Source organism: Camellia sinensis, chromosome 4 (genome assembly GCF_055761805.1).
Source record: "Camellia sinensis isolate YWXY chromosome 4, ASM5576180v1, whole genome shotgun sequence".
NCBI lineage: Eukaryota > Viridiplantae > Streptophyta > Magnoliopsida > Ericales > Theaceae > Camellia > Camellia sinensis.
This window is the reverse complement of record NC_138964.1, coordinates 52362763-52384612: the sequence shown is the minus strand read 5'-3', so window position 1 is coordinate 52384612 and position 21850 is coordinate 52362763. Positions and strand designations below refer to the sequence as shown.

General features: G+C 37.8%; 1 protein-coding gene across 1 annotated transcript; it reads left to right on the top strand.

Annotated features, from left to right (window-relative positions):
- Positions 1-10375: 10375 nt before the first annotated feature.
- On the top strand, positions 10376-12339 carry LOC145823756 (uncharacterized). The gene is made up of 2 exons (XM_082923277.1): positions 10376-10845; positions 12336-12339. Exons 1-2 carry the CDS (start codon positions 10376-10378, stop codon positions 12337-12339), a joined length of 474 nt encoding a protein of 157 aa, XP_082779403.1.
- The last annotated feature ends 9511 nt before the right edge of the window (positions 12340-21850 follow it).

The following is a 21850-nucleotide window of genomic DNA, read 5'->3' as shown; positions in this document are numbered from 1 at the left end:
TGCATTAATTAATTTAAACCAATTAGGGCAAATTACCATAATTCACAAAACAACCCTAAGGTTCCATTTCCATCAATGTACCAACATTAATCTCATTTCTCTATGCCTAACATGCATATAGGTTTATATATTTAAAACCCCGACTTTTGTAAAATTACACAAAGGCCCAAACTTTCTCAAAATTACCCAACAACCCCCAACATATCAAAATGCTAAAATTTAAAGACAAAGCTCATAAGATGGAGTAGGTTATCCCTACCTCGAATGATGGGGCTCAACGAAGAAGATGAAGAAACGAAAATGCTCCAAATCCCGAAATTTTCAGATTAAAAGATGGCCCTCGACGATCAACACAACTTTTGTAAAGGCCCAAGGTGAGAAAACAACTCCTACTAGATCAATCCTAAGAGAGAAGTTAGGGTTTTAGTGAGAGGAGCTCTCAAAATACCTTTTTGGAAAAGTAGGAGGAAGAAAGGATGTTGAAAAGTGAACAAAAAGGTCGGATCTCGGCTTTATATAAAAGTCGCCCCGCTCAAGCGTCCAAACCCCCGCTCGAGCGTCACTCACAGACTCCCGCTCGAGCGTCAACAATCCCGCTCGAGCGGCGGATATACACTCCCAGAACTTTTACAGAACCAGGTCTCCGCTCGAGCGTCAACCCTCCCCGCTCGAGCGTCACACAACATCCCGCTCGAGCGTCAAAACTCCCGCTCAAGCGCACAACACTGCAGAGGAGATACTGGAAGATGGAAAACTACGCTCGAGCGTCGAAAACCCCGCTCGAGCGGACAGACGACAACGAAGGGCCCGCTCGAGCGTCAAAATCCCCGCTCGAGCGTGAAGGCCAAAATCTGGGCAACTACTCTTGGTTTCTAAGTCCAACCAACCTGTAACAAACTCGCCCAACACAACCCAAGACTTGAATGCAAGGAGTAAAGGATGTAAACAAGATATACACGACAACCAACTCCGCGGAACCTAAGTCCGGATACAACAGTTAAAGAAAAGGGGAAACCGGGATCGCTATAACCTCCCCCCCTTAAAGAATTTCGTCCCCGAAATTAAGGATACGCCAAAACACAAGGCCAATTAATCACAGAGCATTCAACAACCGAGTCCCCAAGGAAAGAAATTACTTTCACAACAAACCTCCGACTTACTCTTAGCAAGGAAGATACTAACCAAGGAAACACATTCTAAACGACCACACCTTAGGTACGCAAGCCTCAACAAACCAAACCTCCCCCGAAACAATTCACCAACAACCGACTAGCACTCCAAGCTAATTCACTACTCAACAACACGACCAAAGCAAATCTTTAGAGTAGATAATAAGAAAACATTTTCTTGTTCAAGAGGCATTTCCCAAAGATGTTTAAATTTTCAACGTTAACGTTCCGGAATAAATCTTGCATGTTCCATACGAAAACTCAAAAGCTTTGCAAACATTTTCCACAAATACGGTGTTACCCAAAACGCAGAGTCATCCACAGTTTATTTGCCCAAAAGATTAATCGGGAATTCTTTAAAATCCTTGAATTAAATCAACTTTTCAACAATGCATCTAGACGGTCCCAAACACTAGGAAAAGTTTGTTTTCCATTTCTTTCCAAAGTGACACTATCAACAACCATCACTCACATGGTGATGCCACAACCAACATGGGACACAACATTTCTATAATGATAGTTAATAGAAATAACAACAGTACTATCAACACATAAGATATAAATACGGCTCAGGACCTGGCCAACAACCAAATGAGATCACATCTCATCCCCACAATACCCCCCTTTAACACACAAATGATACACATCTTAGTGCTGTATCAATATCAAACCAAACATCATACATACATAATGTATAAAAGCCAATCATTCACAATGATCAATCAATACATATATTAGATGTATTATTCCAACCGTCAGATTCTACGACAAAACATGTTCGATTAGTTTCAGTTTTCCCTAATCAACATACAAAATTTACAACCAACGAGACTAAACTGAAGGTGACCAATGCCAACCCAAAACCCGTTACCGACAAGCTGACTAATCAACTCAATAAACTCTACACTCAGTAATCCACACACTGATGTGCCACTCTAGCCACTGACCCCAACCACGGAGTTCTCTACACAAACCACAAATTTTGGAACCTCTCCGGATCTCCTAAAACTGAACCGCATCAACACTACGTCTAAGGGAATCACCATTCCCCGCCATGGCTATCTAGCAAGCCTGCTCACTTCCTTGACCAAAGACCGACATGGTCAACCTCAATCACAACAACCCGAACACGAAGGACCACCTTGACCAACGCTATACTCATTACTTTAGAACATAAACTGCCCTTCCTTCAAAGAATGCTACCAGCATCCGCTCACAACCCAAACCCAACAATTGATAACCAATCACAACTCGAACGCTACCCCTATACAACCAATGGGGTCACCACGGACTCACTGACTAGCAAGACCCAAAACACGAACCAACATACAGGTACCATTTCCACTAACTCGAGATACAAATCTCACATTCCCTCGAACATTCTCACGTAGTCTTGCCAACACCGCGCAATTCTCGCAACCATCACATCTAACCATCACATCAAATCTCCACATCTTGCCTGCCACCCATCCCGAGAGTACCCTCCAGAGACCCAGCCTCCGTGCTAAACCACTAGTCAAAACTACCGCTAGGCAACCATCATGAACCAAACCCCGACACCACTACAGGTCGCCGACAAGGCTTTCAAGGATTCACTCTTCTAACTATCCAGCAGAGTAAAGGTTCTCACTCTCCTTGCCATTAACCCACATCTCCATCCGCAAACACCATACCACTGTGACTCCATCCACGGATCACACCCCAACCACGGACTGTACACCCAATCAACCCTTACGATGGCATCTCCCGACTTAACCAATGTTAAGGTACAAACCTATCACATTCGATCAAAATAAAGGAGCCCCAAAACTTAGGAAATACCCATATACTACTGCCCGAGATATAGCACCAACTGCTTACAATACAACACTCCCCGACACAACAATCACGACCTTATATAGGGACTAACATCCCCTCACTTAAAACGGCCAATCAGTACACCTGTAATCTCGGCAACGCTACTTACCACGAAGGTACAAGTCCAACCTTAACAAAATTATACGCTATGCCCCCGTAGGACACCATATCAAATACGTGCTACATCTAGTACTAATCGCACACTTCACATCCTCTCCAATATTGCCTTGGCTAGGACACGCACCCCTCGGTGGTTCTTTCAAATTTGAAAACATGGCTCCTCAGCCCTCATCTTTCCCAATCAAGTCACACGCCTAATACCAAAAAAAAAAAATTTTTTTTGTGGTTTTACAGCAACTTTATACATTAATAAAACTTCAGAGCTATAACATGCTCCAATTCACCCATTCCAGGGAAATTAACAAACAAAGCACATATGTATACATATAGACAGACAAACAGTTTAGATGTTTCAACATTCCCAAAACACATTGGTTACACAACGGAACCCAATGATCACAAACGATAATTCACCGATTACAAAACGGATTAGCCAAAACGAGACCAACCCCTCGGTATTACCACCACTGTCGTCCCTCGCTGGACCGCCAAAATTGGTCATCTCCAAACACAAGACAACCTACGAGTTTGCTAACCACGGACAAGAACTACCGACGTGCCCCCTCTGTCCACACCTGGAACAACTACGAACTTCCCCAACTGGGGCTTGGGAACTCGACTCTACTGAGGCCCTCGCAATCTGGCCTGCTAGTCCCCCAAAACGATACTGTTCCTGCTCAGTCGAATGAAACTGAGCCTGGCTAGGTTGCAAAACCCCTAAAGAAGCCCCCGGCTGAGTACAGAAACGCCGAATATGACCCGGCTGTTTACACATCCAACAAGTAGGCGGTGCCTGAGCACGAGACTGGTTCAGAATCTGGGCTGATGAAGACCCCAACAACTGCCTCCCCACTGAGCATTTGATCGACCCAAAACCCGGCTGGTTAGATGATCCTGGTGGTACGACTACTGGTTGAACTGCTAACCCTGCCCTCTTCCTCTGTGGGCAACCTGAAACCTTGTGGCCTAGAAGACCACATTTGAAACAAACGACATCCCTCTGTTTACGTTCTCCCGAACCCAAATCCGACACTGGAAGGGTGGTTCTAGCCCGACCTCCCTGTTGCGGGTTTAAACCCCTTTGCCACTTAAAAGGTCTACCAACACCCTGAGTCACGGGAGTTGCCGAGATGGCTCCCTCCCCACTCTGCCCCATTGCTAGCACCGCAACCTCTACATGGGCAGCTGCCTCAACAAGCACACTATATCTTTTATGCCAAGACCCCGCTATCCTCACACGGATGTCATTACGCAGCTTACTCTCAAACTCGAAACAACGCAAGTCCTCCGTCTCCACCAATTCTGGAGCAAACCTCGACAGATTAGCAAACCACCTTTCGAACCGCACCAAAGGTGTAGTACCTTGGCGTAACTCCACAAACTGTTTCCGCAACTCTTCCCGAGCGGAAGGAGGGAAATCACAACTTCCTCGCCTAGGCATCCTAGTAAAAGTAACAGAGACACGTTAGCGCACTCATACATGTGCCGAAGCTAAACACTCACGTCCTAATACATGGACAACTGAAATTCACTCCACGTAAGCACATAAACACATAAGCACTTACGAATTTCATTTCCGGATAATGATAGTCCCGAGGCGTTACTAGAGTTCTGGTTAGAAACAGCATTGATCAAGTGCTTTTCCAACTAGACTCCCAGAAACCCAAGGATCCAATCAACATCCTAGAAACTACGTTCCATACCCACATAGTCACATAAGCATGTTATCAATTTAAACACATAGTATATGACACTACTACTAAGTCTCTATCAAGCGAGACAAACCCATTGTGATCCTAATCACTTCCCAAGTACCCAAAGTATTCGAACCCGGTACGCTCTGATACCAAGTTGTCACGCCCTCAAAATAATAACATTAAACCCATCAATATAAACATACATTTATATACAAAAGATCCACATTCCCTCAATTAATCAGAGTACTTCATTACAAAAGTATTACACGTTAACAACAAAAGTAAATGCCCTACGGGCTTACAGCTTTCCAAGTTATCACTTGGTTACAAAAGAGAGTATTAACTCGGTTACACATTAAGCCCTTGGCTTGAATTTACATGTAATACATCAAAAGGAAAATAAGGCAACAAAAGTATGTCTTGCCCCTAGCCTCCCAAGCTATGTCCTTAGAGGTGACATGCTACCTGTACCTGAATATGATGTTCTCATATAGGGTGAGCCACAGCCCAGCAGAGATATACTAAACCAACTATGAACAATGATTAAAAGATTAGCAACTGATAGATGGTCGATACTTACACTTCCATTTACATCTTATTTCAATTCCATGACAACCAAACCTATGTTACAATTCACTTTTCATTTCTTATTCAACTTTGAGCTTGAAAACAGGGTTCAGTACTCTGGCCAAAACATTTTGATGAGATTATAGTTCATCACTAGAACATTTTCAAAATTTACGGTGGATACACATTTTGGTGTTGTATCAATAACACATAAACTACCTCCATACTTCACAAACGATGATGATATACATTTTAGTGCTATATCAAATCAACAGACTTTTCAATAGATAAGCATATGAGCTATATCACTACTACAACAGATAAGCATATGAGCTATATCAACATTCCAATAGATAAGCATATCACACATCAACAGATAAGCATATTAGCTGTATCCGCACTTCACTAGACAAGCATATGAGCTGTATCTACACTTCACTAGACAAGCATATGAGCTGTATCTACACTTCACTAGACAAGCATATGAGCTGTATCTACGGAGTTCATCCCCCATCTCCTCCCAATCCTATCCGGTTTAGAGGTACATCCGCCATCTTCCCCTAAACTGCGGAGTACATCCCCCATCTCCTCCTCTACACAATGCATATAAACACAAAGGTTCTATACACAATATAACGCATGTAAACACAGAGTCACATATGCAATCAATCAATACATAAAGTTAATGTATTCTACCAACCGTCTACACATAATGCATATAAACACATTGGTCATATACACAATCACTCAATACATAAAGTTAATGTATTCTATCAACCGTCATACTCTATGACACATCTGATTGATTAGTTTTAGTTTGCCTAATCATCATGCATTGTCTACAACAATCAACACTACCCTCCACCGGTAGCCCAAAGCAATTATTTCTAAGCAGGAAATAAATGCACAAATGGATAATATATCAACATTTTCAATTCAATTCCTCGTTTTCTTCAATTAATTATATGCATTAATTAATTTAAACCAATTAGGGCAAATTACCATAATTCACAAAACAACCCTAAGGTTCCATTTCCATCAATGTACCAACATTAATCTCATTTCTCTATGCCTAACATGCATATAGGTTTATATATTTAAAACCCCGACTTTTGTAAAATTACACAAAGGCCCAAACTTTCTCAAAATTACCCAACAACCCCCAACATATCAAAATGCTAAAATTTAAAGACAAAGCTCATAAGATGGAGTAGGTTATCCCTACCTCGAATGATGGGGCTCAACGAAGAAGATGAAGAAACGAAAATGCTCCAAATCCCGAAATTTTCAGATTAAAAGATGGCCCTCGACGATCAACACAACTTTTGTAAAGGCCCAAGGTGAGAAAACAACTCCTACTAGATCAATCCTAAGAGAGAAGTTAGGGTTTTAGTGAGAGGAGCTCTCAAAATACCTTTTTGGAAAAGTAGGAGGAAGAAAGGATGTTGAAAAGTGAACAAAAAGGTCGGATCTCGGCTTTATATAAAAGTCGCCCCGCTCGAGCGTCCAAACCCCCTCTCGAGCGTCACTCACAGACTCCCGCTCGAGCGTCAACAATCCCGCTCGAGCGGCGGATATACACTCCCAGAACTTTTACAGAACCAGGTCTCCGCTCGAGCGTCAACCCTCCCCGTTCGAGCGTCACACAACATCCCGCTCGAGCGTCAAAACTCCCGCTCAAGCGCACAACACTGCAGAGGAGATACTGGAAGATGGAAAACTACGCTCGAGCGTCGAAAACCCCGCTCGAGCGGACAGACGACAACGAAGGGCCCGCTCGAGCGTCAAAATCCCCGCTCGAGCGTGAAGGCCAAAATCTGGGCAACTACTCTTGGTTTCTAAGTCCAACCAACCTGTAACAAACTCGCCCAACACAACCCAAGACTTGAATGCAAGGAGTAAAGGATGGAAACAAGATATACATGACAACCAACTCTGCGGAACCTAAGTCCGGATACAACAGTTAAAGAAAAGGGGAAACCGGGATCGCTATACTATCTGTTTGATTATCTAATTATCTGTCTATGTTTTTATGATTAAACTATTAATTGAAACCCTTATCGGCGGCCGAACCAGAAACCGATTAGTGTTTCATGATCAGTAGAATTTATATGATTTTATGGTATAGTTATCCGAAAACTGATTTAGTATGATTAAATTAGATTAAAATGAGTTAAATTGCATTGTTACACTTATTTACCATATTGCCATCCTTAGTGGCCCACTACCTCAACATATTGAGCCTTGTACACAATTAGACAAACATTTTCCTCAGCCTTATTTGAGCACACCACCGAACTAGAGAGAGAGGAAGTGAGAGAGTTGAATTGTTCTAGAGAATTGGCTTGAAAGACTTGAAGAGATCATAGGAGATTTGCCTTATTGGACTTCTACACTTGTAATTGAAGCTCTAGGTAAGGAATTCAACCTCTCATTGTTGTGTTTAAGCTTATTCATGCAAGATTCTTGAGCCTCTAGTGATTTAAGTCTACAATTGGTTCAATAGTGTTGAATTGAAGCTTAATCTTTGCATGCATGGCATACTCTTGCATTTTTGAGGTTGTTCTTCATGGATTTTTGCATGCATGTCCATGTTAATGCTTAGGACCATGTTTTCATCTTGTTTTTGGAACAATTGGCTCCTTAGAGCATCAAATTGAAGCTTTGAAATGGTTTTAATCCATGCATGTTTGCATGTTCTCCTTGTTCATGAAATTGGTTTGAAATTGGGTTTGTTTAAACTACCCTTGGGCCTTGATTTCTCAAATTGAGCTTTGAATCATGTCATTCTATATGTTTACAAGTGTTTTCTAGAAATTCAGCCCAAGAGGATCGGTTTTGATGCATTTAAACTTGGTTTTTGGCTTGAAGGTGCAATCTGGGTTTTCCAGATTTTGCACTCCCGCTCGAGCGGGGAAAGTGGCGCTCGAGCGGGGAATCCGAGCATCCAGTATCTTTGCACTATTTTACAGTCCGCTCGAGCAGAGAATTGGACGCTCGAGCGGAGTCATGTGTCTCACGCTCGAGCGGGCGTCGGGCGTCCGTCGAGCGGAGATTTCACCCATCCAGTGCTTTTACAGTACGCTCGAGCAAGGGATTTGACGCTCGAGCGTGTACCTTTGTTGCATGTCCACTCGAGCGGGGAAACCTGAGCTCGAGCGGGACTCTGTTTTCCTGAAATTCTGAAACTATTTTCTGATCACATCTTTGCATTCTCATCCCATCCTAGGCATTCTTAGGCCTAATTTAAGACATCTTGTTGAGGATATAGATGTAGAACACACCGAGGCAAATTAGGGGTTAAGTTTTTATCTTTCCCAACTGTGTAGCTTAGTGTGTGTTCAATCTGTAAATTGTGTAGGGTTGGCGATTGGGGACACGCTCTAGCTTTACTGTAGCCCAGAACTCTGTGAGTAACAACTGTGTAAAGATATGTTCAAAAATGATTATTTTCTGAACAATTGAACTGTACTGCTTTCTGAACTGATTACTGTTAACTAATTGAATGTATGTCCTATATTCTGAACTGTATTGTGGCATCCTTAGCACCTACTGTTTACTGTTACTGTCACAGAGATCTCTGTCGGTTCCCTCGTTGAAACCACTACTATTTACTGACTGATAGCCATCATTTACTGTTCAGTCTTTTAAGACCTACTGTTTACTGTACTACTATGCTAAGGGATGTACCACATATGACTGAATGACTGATATACTGAAACAATGAACTGTTTTCATTACTGCAAGGACATTCATTCTTAACCCCTTTACACACTGTGTTATTCACTGCGCTTTAGCTCACTGCTCATATATATATGTAGGTGTACAGGCACCAGAACGCGGCTAGAAGCGTCGGGGTAAACTCCAGTTTTGTCAAGCCAACTACTGTGCCTCACTGCGAGGTTCCGAGCCTACCATGCTATGGCTTAGGGGTCTTTTATTCCCCCTTCTGTCTCTGTACCTGTTTTGTAAACTGTATAGACTGATAGCACTGTACTGTACTGTTATATAAGGGATTGAGTCCCTATCCGGAATGATTGTATATATTGTGTATACTTTTCTGTACTGAATATATATATGTATGAAAAGTCTTTTTTGCATACAGACTGTCACAGCTCATTGGACATTGTTTATTTACTGTTTTGGCTTCCGCCAGGCCCTGTACTCTGTTTTACTGTATTACTGTTAAACAGGCCTTCAGTAATCTCGGATTACTGGCCGGTTACGGTGCTAAACCCATAGGGCCGGGTTTGGGTCGTGACACCCATACATAAAGTTCGTATAAGCTTGTGTTTGGGCTACTATTCCAACATGGGTTAGGGGGGTCTTTTGCAGGATTTTAAATAGTGCCCCATACATAACATACGAACTAATATGTATCGGGATTTTAAAATTTCAATATATTTACTTTTATTGTCCGATATCAACTAATATATAACTGGATTGTCAACATCAATACATATTTTGCTACTAGTGAGGCTGAAAATTGTAATCTAACCTTTCTTCATAACTATTTTTTTTTTTTTTGCAAAAATTGGATGTCAATGAACCTGCTCGTGACCAAACGGAACCTAGCACCACTGGTCATTGGGAAGTAAATGAGCTAGTCAGCAGAGATGGCCAAGCAAAGCTCAAAGCCAATGTCTTCTTCGCTTCCTTCGACCAACGCAGCGACAAAGCTGCCGGAGAAAGCACATGTACAGCACTGGCTGCAGTCATTACCAATTGGCTTCAATCCAACCAAGACAACACACCAACGAGGGCCCAATTCGACAGGCTCATAGTCGAAGGCTCCTCTAAATGGAGAAAGCTCTATGACAATCAAAACTTGATAAACCAATTCCCCGACAAGCATTTTGACATCCAGACCATCCTACAAGCCGGACTCTGCCAATATCGGTCTTGCATAAGAAGTCCTTTATTGGATTCTTCGGCCCGGAAAAGTTCGATACACTGAAAGAAGTCATGTCTTTTGATCAGATATGGGATGAGATCAAGAAGAACGCAGAGGGTGACAATGACATGCCTAGGATTTACATAGTAAGCTGGAATGATCATTTCTTCGTGTTGAAAGTGGACGTCAACGCTTACTACATCATTGGCACATTTGGTGAGCAGCTCTTTGAGGGTTGCAACCAAGCATACATTTTGAGGTTTGATGACTCGGCTTTGATATACAAGAATGTAGAGAAAGAAGGGGTCAGTTCCGATCAGGCAAGTGAGGACGAAATTTGCAGTGGCAAAGAGTGTTGCAGAGAGTTCATGAAGAGATTTCTAGCTGCTATACCACTTAGGGAACTTGAATTGGAAGAGAAGAAGGAACCAGTTTCTTACTTCGCTCTCCACCAGCGATTACAAATAGAATTCAACTTCACCACTTCATTATCATTATTGTCGTCTTCATCAGCTTCATCTACCAATTCTACTTCCTCTCTGTTCTCAAATGAGATTACAAACAAAATGGAATATATGACTACAGACTCTGGAAAAAAAAAAAAATTGGAAAAGTTTACTTTGGAGAGAGAGAGAGAGAGCACCAAAAATAACAAAGTGAAACTGAAAACTCCTCTTTCTCTCTTCTCTCTTCATTTTTGTTTTGTTTTGTTTTTGTTTTTGTTTCTTTCTCTCTCTATGAATGAGAGAAAATATGGAATAATGCTAACTTAAAAAGCTAGATAAAGTTAAATATTGGACAAATTACACTTTATCCCTTACTTGTGGGTAATTATTATTTTTGCTATTAATTTTTTTGATTTATTTCAATCCAACCCCTATTGTTGACATTCTATTAACAGAATAGAAAAGTAACATGTGACTTACTAATTTTATGATTAAAATGCTCAATTAGGAGCTAATTTATTTTACATATATGTAGGAGATATATACATATTTTTCATATCTTATGAAAAATTTGTGAGAGGAAAGATATATACGTGTAAAATTCATGTGTTATTTCTTTTTCTTCTTTTTCATAATAGAATGTTAATAGATAGTTGAGAAAAAATACGTGTAAAAGTTGCTATTTTATTAGGTTATTTTAGTATGCTAAAATTTTTATATTTGGGAAGATGATTGGATTTTTTTATAGTTGGATGTGATATTTGTGAGAGAAAAAGTAAAATAATTATAAATTTAATGGGACATTTTGTCTTATTAATTATTTTAACCTATTTTATCTTTTTTTAAAATTTATCCTAAATTAAGCTAAAATCTCACTTCCCAACCCCAAAGCTGGCTTTATGCGTTGTGTTTTTTATTTTTATTTATTTTTAAAACTTTTGTTTGTTATCTATTTCCCAAATCTCCATGCTGAAATCAACTTTTTGTGAAATAATTTGGTGAGAAATCCTTTTATTGTTAGAAGACATTTTGTTTTCAATTTTATCCCTTAATTTATCTATTGAGTTTTTTTATCTGTTTAATTTTTTTTGACTATCTATTTAAATTTATATATATTTATTCAATTGTTTTGACTATCTCTTCAATTTTTTTTCTTATTTATCCAAATATCTGTCCAAATTTTATTATCTGTTTAATTTTTTTCCTGAATTTTATCTATCAAAATTCTATTTGTTCAAATTTTTTTTAATTTTTTTCTATCTATTGAAATACACAAACCAAACCCCATATGTTCAAAAAAAAAATTCTATCTGTGCAATACCAAGCCAACATTTAATTTTAGTTTATACTTTTACTTTTAACATTAAATATTGATTGTAGGTTAGATCTTGACAAATCAAACAATTTTATTAATTTTTACGTTACTTTAAATTAAAAATAAATATCTTTTTTACAAACGTACCAAACCGTACTTATATCTTATTTTTTAAATTTTATCATACCGATATATTCATTTTGTGGTATTTTGGAAAGTTGGTAAAAAGCTGGCTTTTTGGCTCTTTTAGTCTATTTTGTCTTTTTGTAGGTAAAAAATGTGAGAGATGGTATGATCCAAAATGAGTAAAAAGCTAAAAATTGACTCTTTTTTTTCCTTCCCAAAAGACCCTATCGTATCAATACCTATACACATACCGCCCCTGCTTCATAAGTGCTTGAATTTTAGTTGAGAGGCAAGAGAGATTACTCAAAAGATGAGTGATTTTGATCCCAAACTAGAGAAGAGAGGGAATAGATAAATTTTGGCAGAATGATTTTGATCAAAAATGATTTGAGTGAGAGGGAAGGGAAAGAGAGGACAGGTGGAGAAAATTTTGTTTGTGCTCCGTTAACATTGTTTCGTTAATCTTACAACCAAAACAATGTGGTTAGAATGTGTTTTCTGCCAATCCCCGGATCCTCTATTTTATGACACGTCACCTATGGGTTAAATCTATATATTAGATGAGAGAAAAGGGGTTTTTGGCCCAAAAGACTTTTGAGAGTTCCAATATCTTCATCTTATTTCTTAATTTTTGAATTTAAAAAAAATTTCAGCACTTACTGACTTCTCTCAAACCTTTTAGACTTCTCTTATACACATCATTTTCAACTTCTCTCATACCTATTTAATTATTTTAGAAACAATAATTATCCCTTAATGTATAAATTTCAAATGGAAAGATAACAAAAACATTTCATAGTCTCTCAATCCTAATCTCTCTCATCAATTTTCAAAAAAAAAATATATTAAAACTTGCATTTCTTATTAGATAATATCTATATCTTATATATTATATTATAACATAACCAAAAAAAAAATTAAAATTCAGATATACAGACAGATAAAATTAATAAATATGATTTTTATTTGTTCAATTAAAATCTTTCTTTTGCCTCTCAATATCCAATTTCAAATTTTAAAAATCTTTAAAATCTACCTAAACAAATCTAATTTGAAAATATCTCACACCATCATTTTTTAAATCAATAAAACTCACATGTCTATCACATATCTAACTCATAGCATAATTTACCTAAATAATAATAATTAAAAACAAATAGAAACCCATAACTTCATCTTAAATAAATTGAAAAAAAATAAATAGAAACCATACAAAAATAAAGAAGATAAGAATTTAGATATGGATCTCAAAAAGATATGACAATATTTAAATTTGAATTATGATTTAATAATATAATTATCAATTTTTTTTATACATATCTATTAAAATTTTAAATCACTTAATGTGACAAATTAATTAATTTTCAAGTCTTATTTAAAGAATAATCTGATTAGTCATCCCAACTCCTAGACTTCGCGGGCACTGGCAGAGGAGCTAACAAATTTGGCAGGGCGAGATCTCAATTGTTGGGGGTAATATCCTGCCACTCCATAAATTTATTTATTTTTTAATTTTATTTTTTTCCTATGTGATTTTCTTTCTCTATTGTTAGTTTTGTTTTGGTTTTGGTTTTAGTGAGATTTATGTGTTTTTTTACAGGTTTAGATGGTAGAGAATAATTATTGGTGATGATGGTTGCAATCGAAGTATCTATGCCCATTCTGTGGTAAGAATTTTGATCGGATTTTATTTTTTCAATGAAAACCATAAAATTGAAGTAAAAAAAATGGGTATCAATTTTATTTTGTTTATTGTCATTTTATTTTATAGAAAATGTGAAAAATTAGTGGGAATTCAATAATGTGCTATACCATTAGATTTTTGTATAACTAGGTAAATTTAAAACTTTTAAATATCATAGTGTTTTTTTATTTTTATCCTCTTTCTATCATATCATACCATTATTGCTATTTGTTAGTTTGTTAATCATAATTCAATTAATTGAAAATGAAAGTTTAGTATAATTTTTCATATATATTAATTAATTTGTTACAACTATATTTGTATATAATAACATAATATATAGCGATCCTGATTTTTTCCTGTTATTTATTGAATTCTGGACTCGGGTTCTGTGGTTGTTTGTTGTTGTCTATATCTGGTTTACATCCTTTAATTCCTTGTATTTGAGTTATGGGATGCGTTGGTTAAGTTTGGAACAGGTTGGTTGTAAGTTGAAACAAATAGTTGCTGCTCAGGTTTTGGCTTCTTCGCTCGAGCAAGGCTTTTTGCGCTCAAGCGAGCCCTGGGTATTTGCTTCTTCGCTCGAACGAGTATTGTGGGTTCTCAGGTTTCTTTTCAGACGCAGCTTCTGCCCGAGCGAGCTTCCTTGCGCTCGAGCGAGCCTTGCGTGGTGTGTCTCTTCGCTCGAGCGAGAACTCTTGCGCTCGAGTGTGCGTCTGCGTCTATGTAAGACCTGAAAGTTGGTATTCTTCGCTCGAGCGAGCTTTCTTGCGCTCAAGCGAGCCCTGTGTTATTTGTTTCTCTTGCGCTCAAGCGTGCTTCTGTGTTGCAGACCTGAAGCTTTGCATTGTTCGCTCGAGCGACGCTTCTTGCGCTCGAGCAACGTTCTTTTGTGTCTGGTTGCTTGAGCGACAACTCCTTCGCTCGAGCGAGCCTCGTGCATATCAATTCGCAGTAGAGGTGAAATCCTCCATTTTTGATGCTCTTCTTCTTCCAAAACCCTGGATCGACTGCCTCTCTCTCTAAAATACCCCTTATCTCTACAAATACACTTGATCTAGAGTGTCTCTACCCTACTTCCTTTGTAAAAAGGGTAGAGCATCGCGTGGGCTATCTTTTGATCCGAAAAAGTTTGGATTTGGAGCATCTTGTGTTCTTCCTCTTCTTCTCCATTGAGCTCTCCATTTGAGGTAGGGATAATCTACTCATTTTTATGAGCTTTAACATCAATATTAGTCATTTTGTATAAATGGTAAGATTTGGGAATTGTGGGTAAAGTTAGGGTTTGAGTTTGAATGTTTAAAAAGGGGGTTTCCTATTGTTGGGTTCCATTTGTATATGAGGCCTTGAAAATGGAATTGTTTGTGTGTAAAGGGGTGAGATTTGACCTTGGGAGCAATATTTGAGAAAATGGGTAAAATGCCCTAATTTGAATTATAAAAGTTATTTACATAAATAATGAAAATGATGTGGAAATATGAAATCGGTTTGAGAATCATGAAATTGGAGGAAATTGTGATTAAATGGTGTAGTTGGATTGATAATCGCTCACCTATGGAAAATATGACAAATTACCTGTTGACAAGAGTTATTTATCTGTTTGATAAATTTATTTATCTGTTTAGATATATCTGTCTTGGGCTATCGGTGGAGGATAGCCATGATTGTTGTAGAAACTGCATGATGATTAGGTAAATTGAAACTAATCAATTGGATTATGCCATTGAATATGACGGTTGGATGAAAACATTGTATATTTAATTGAATTGGTCATTGTATATGACAACCTGTTTAAATACATTGTATATGTATATTGTTTGGGAGGAGATAGGAGATGTACTCCATTGTTTGGGGGAGATAGGGGATGGACTCCATGGATATTTAAGTTGGCCGGAGTGTCCAGAGTGAAAGTCCCGAAATCTTATATATATTTGGGTGCTAGTTCCCTCGGACGTAGTTCCGTAAAATGGCAAGAAAATAGAAGTGTTGAATGATGCTTGTTATTGAAGTGTTGATATATGAGTTGTAGTCTCATTTTAAACTGTTTGGATAATATTGAACTATGTCAATGAATTGAATTGGATAAATAATGGGAGGTGGATTGATTATGATATAAACGTTGGTTGATTACGGAGGTGATGTAGATGGTTTACTCGTGTTAAACATTTATCGGATGCTGATGTTTTAGTTATTTCTCATATACTATTTAGCATATCTCTACTGGGCTTTAGCTCACCCTACTTGGGGCTAGAGATGGCAATTTGAAACCGGCCCGACGAGGACCCCATCCCCTGACCCCGATTAGAATGGATTTTTCCCGAAAATTATCTCCATAGGGCCGGGGATGGTATTGAAAATTGAATCCCCGATAATTTTCGGGCCGAGGATGGGGATAGATTTCCCAGCCCCGGCCCCGACCCCGGCCCAAATTATCCCCAACAATTGCCCCGAATATTCCCCGAATATTCCTAAGAGGTATATATGTTTTGAGTCTGCTCTCTAGTCATTCACATTCTAATATTCTCAGAGCCTCTCTCTCTCGAGTCTGCTCTCTAGTCATTCACATTCTAATATTCTCTCTCTCTCTCTCTCTCTCTCCCTCTACGCGCAGTGCTGCTACTCATGGCGTCGTCCGATCTCCCTTCTCCTCCGACCGATCTCCCTCCTCCTCCATTATCTTCAGCCGATCTCCCTCCTCCGCTGTTGCTACTCACGGCGTCCTCCTCCGTCACCTCTCGTGGGCTGGTGTAACACCCCTGTCCCGTAATATGCTAATTGGTCCCTAATACGTATGTGATTATATGTTTTGACATGATTTTTGTATGCCATTATGTGAATATATGCGATTTTGGAATTTTATCTGTTCACCGTAGGAATATCTGTTTGGATAATCCGCTTCGGGAATTAAATTGAGGGCCTTATCGGCCGCAGAACCCGAAATTGATTACGCCACTGTGATTGGCATAATTTTTAGAGCCTACGGTGAAATTTAATTGAAAATTGATCCTGGTCAATTTAAACTGATTAAATTGATAATTTAAGTGCCCAATTGTTTTATAATAATATAATGTTGAGTGGGTGCTTATTAAGGGTCAACTACACCCTCGTTTCTCTCCCTTAAGCCTCATTTTGGCTGATATACACTCTAAGGAAAGGAGAGAGCCGGCCATTAGAGAGAGAGAAGAGAGAAAAATCTGTGTTTGCTCTTGAGGGCTTGGAATTTTGAAGTCCAACTCAAATTGGACCATAGATTGGAAGAATTGAAGCTCTTAGGTAAGTGAATTCATGGACTCTTGTTTGTAATTTGTAAGTTCAAAGTTGAAAGAATGTTAAAGGGCATGTAATAAGTTGATTTTTGTTGAGTTTGAAGTCTTGGAACTCATGCATGTAAGGAGTTACTTTGAATCTGCATATTTGAGCTTGAAACACATGATTCATGTAGAGTTTTGGTTAAAGCTCATGTTGTAATCACCATTTGTACCATCTAAGTTGAGAATGATGAGCATCTCCCACATGCATGTACAAATCATGGGAGTATAAGTCTTGAATGTTTGAATTGGAGCATGTTGATGGTGGGTTTGAGATATTTTGGGACATGCATGTAGATAAATCATGAAATTGAGCTTCCTGATGTTGTAATCTTGTATTAGTAGCATGTTAGCATGTGTAAATGTGTAATTTGAGCCATTGCATGCAAGTAATGTAGCTGGAAAACCGATTTGGAGCTCAAGAACACAATTTGGGAAACCCAGAATTTTGATCGCTCGAGCGGGAAAATCGTGCTCCCAGCACTTTTGCAGAGTTGGATGTCCGCTCGAGCGGGGAACCTCACGCTCGTGCGTGGAGTTTTGTAGATAGGCCTTCAGCTCGAGCACTCTATTACACGCTCGAGCGCATTTTTCATGCAACCAGTACTTTTGCAGGCCTTAAGGGTCCGCTCGAGCGGGTAAGTACACGCTCGAGCGGGGACCCTAATTTCTGGAATTTTGTTCATGCGTTCTGTGTTTCGTTTTCCGTTCTCTTTCACTTGTAATCACTCTTAGGCGTGTGTTAAACATTATAAATGAGTTAATGAGATAAGAATAAAGCCTAACGAGGAATATGTGAATTAAGGGACGGATTGAATTGTTAATGACCCTTTTGTGTGCATGGAATGTGTAGGGTCAAGCTCCAGGGCGAATCCACAAGCCGATCACTGTGAGTAATATCAATATTCGAAAGCTTGTCAATGTCCAATTGTTTATTCCCTTATAAACTTTATGAGTTGTTAATTGGGATTGCGGACAAAAGTCTGACAGGAATGAATGAATGGACCAAAGGTCGTTTTGATATAAATGAATGGACCGAAGGTCATTTTGATGTGAATGAATGGACCAAAGGTCGTTTTGATATAAATGAATGGACCGAAGGTCGTTTTGATGTGAATGAATGGACCGAAGGTCGTTTTGATGTGAATGAATGGACCAAAGGTCGTCCTGATGTAAATGAATGGACCAAAGGTCGTTTTGACACATGTGAGTGGGCCGAAGGCCGTTTTGACATGAATGAGTAGGCCGAAGGCCGTTTGACATGAACGAGTGGGCCAAAGGCTGTTTTGACATAAATGAATGGGCCGAAGGCCATTTTGACAGAAATGAATGGGCCGAAGGCCGTTTCGGCATAAGTGAATGGGCCGAAGGCCGTTTTTCCATGAATGGAAACCTGAATGGGCCGAAGGCCAGAATGTTGGAACTACAGTTACTTGATTTGCATTTCGTATAATCAAATATTTTTACTAATTAGAAGCATGAATTGGGCCCAAGGCCGTTTGGAGCATGTTGTTCTACATATTGTTATGTAACTGTCATACTTGATATTATTCACTAGGCTATCGCTCACACTCATTCATGTGTTTGTAGGTGAGCCAAGAGAAGCACAAACCCAGCCCCAGTGAAGCCTGCTAGGGACAACCTGAGTTTTGGGAGAGTCAGCCTTGTGCCTCGTGCATGAGACCATCCTTGCCCTTTTGTTATGTACTTATGTTTTGTCTTGCCGGCAAGGACTTTATGTATATCTGTGAATAGTCTGTCATAGGTTGACTCGTTTTTGGATGATCCTGTCTGTAATGAATTTCGTGAGACAGTGCTTTTGATGTGGGTTATTAACGTAATTGAGTATGGTTTGTTGATGTGCATATAAGCACGGCTCTATGGACAAAGTTTTAAAATTTTGCTTCCCTTTTGGCCCCCTTTACTCTGATGTCTTAAGTCTGTTTTGGATTGAGGCCGTAGGTAATCTTAGGATTACTGGCCGGTTACGTCCTTAACCCATGGGGGCGGGTTCGGGTCGTGACAGCTGGCCTCCTCCTCCGTCGTCTCTTGCGGCCTCCTCCTCCGTCGGCTCTGTCGCCTCTTGCCTCCCCCTCTCTCTGCCACGGTAGATCTGAGAAGATCCCTTCTCCGCCACCGTCGATTGCGTCCTCCTTCACCAGATCTGTCTCTATCTTTTTTTTTATTTTTTATTTATTTTTTTTTTGTTGATGATGTTGCTGCCTTGATAAGTTGATGATGTTGTTGATGAATTTTTTTTTATTTTTTATGATGTTGCTGCCATTGATGTCTTTGTTGATGAATTTTTTTTTTGACGATGTTGCTGAATGATGTTGTTGATGATGAGTACAGGGATTTTCTGGGGTCGGGGAAACCCAATCCCTGTTGGGGGCGGGGGTGGGGGGAGTGATGGGTTCCCCGTCGGAGATCGGGGATTGGGGCCGGGGACGGGAATTTTTGTAGTTTCGGGGATCGGGGACGAGGAGGGTGATCCCCGGCCTCGCCCCGCCCAGTTGCCATTCCTATTTGGGGCACCATTTTTCAGGTACAGGTGACATGCCACCTCTAAGGCCTTAGCTTGGGAGGTTTAGGAGTTAAAGACTCCGTTTTGTTTTTTTTTTTTTTTTTGACGTTACACGTAAATTCAAGCCGAGGGCTTTTTATGTATAGAGTTAGAACTCTTCTTTTGTTGTAACCAAGTGGTAACTTGGAAAGGTGTAAGCCCATAGGGCATTTATTTTGTTTCTACATGTAATATCTTTTGTAAGGAAGACTCGGATGAATGAAAATATAAAATTTCTTCTATGTTTATGGATCATATGAATGGTTGTCTTATACTGTATTTTGTGGGCGTTACATAATATATAAGGATAATCTCTAAAACTAATTTCTATTTGTGTATGTAATTAAAATAGTCTATCTTAAAATAGTATACAGAGGAGTTAGCTAGCTTCTTTTATCCCCAAAAAACACAATCAATTTTTTTTTTATACTTCTGAATTTTTTAAATTGAAACATCAGTTGTTTATGTCCACAAAATAAAATTGATAAACACATATCCAAAAGTTACACTTTTTTTTTCGTTTTCTTTTATTTTTTTCTTTTTTTAATAGGTAGGATATTTACAAATATTTTTTTTCATAATCCGACTTATAATGATGTGGTCATAAATATCAATTTTTATACAAATAAGAGAATAGAATTAATCAAATTATACATTTCAACCAACCACATACTTAAACTTTCATTATTTCAAGATATTATTTCACTATAATTCTAATTTACAGAATTTTCAACCCTTAATATTTTTTTAATCAAATTATAATTTGATAAAAATTTAAAAAGATGAAGCGTTGGAAATTTTTGTTTTTTCTATCAAAATTGATGGAAAAAAAAAATTGGGATAAGAATGAAAGTTCTTTTAAAAATTAATAAAATTTAATGAAAAAGTTAAAGTAATTCATATCAAATTAAATTTTTTATTTAAATTTAAAATCCAATCAGATTAAAAAAAATTAAAAGAAAATGATGAAAGGTTGGAAATATTCTAAAACCTTCTTATTCTTAAAGATTAGAAACCTAAGTGTATTATATTCATATTGTATTTTTAGTTATAAATTAAAACCAAAAGAAATGTAACTTAAATTATTGGATTAGTAACAGAAATATCATATCAATTATTGTTAAATATCACTTCACTTCACATTTAATAATAAAATTGTATATTTATCTTAATTCTAACTTTTAAATTTGTATATTTTCATAACAAAAACAATTATATCTTAACTCATGTAACCTCATTTAATTAGGTTTAACTTTTTTTTTAATTACAAATTATCAAAATTATACTATATATATATATATTTTTAAATTTTTTAAACTAATAATTTAAAAAGTTATAAACATAAAAATTAACTTATAAATTTCATGTATCAAGACAAAATATTGAATTATTTCAACATATTTATAATATTTTTTTTAAAAAATTTATAAAATCCCACTAAGATAATCTATATCTATATCTATCTATCTATCTATCTATCTATCTATTTATATCTATACTATATATTAAGCAAAAAGGGGTTTTTAACCCCAAGCTTTGTGAGAGCTCCAATCTCCCAATCTAAATTTCCTAATTTTTTTATTTTAAAAAAAAAATCTTAGCGTTTATTAACTTCTCCCAACTCCCAAGTCTAACCCTCATAATAAAACTTTAATGCATTAAGAACAAGCATAAAAAAAAATTCTTTGAAATCTAACACTTGAATTCCTTGAAAAGTCCCAACACATGATTATTATCCCTCATAATAACACTTTAATGTATTAAGAACAAGCATAAAAAAATTTCTTAAAAAGTCCAACACATATGATTATTATCAAAATATTAAACTTTAATATAATATAATAAAAAAAAGACATTTAATTCCTTGAAAAGTCCGACACATATGATTATTATCAAAATATTAAACTTTAATATAATATAAAAAAGAAAAAAAAAGACATTTAAAACAAAAAAAAATATTTAAAAATCACAATTCACATATATAGATAATTGTAAACACAATCTGTGTATAGCACGGGTGATATGCTAGTATATATTAAGAAAAATGGGGTTTCTAACCCCAAGACTTGTGGGAGCTCCAATATTCCAATTTAAATTTCCTAAT

Coding starts and splice junctions, on each gene's coding strand:
- LOC145823756 (XM_082923277.1), top strand. CDS start 10,376: ATGTCTTTTGATCAGATATGGGATGAGATCAAGAAGAACGCAGAGGGT.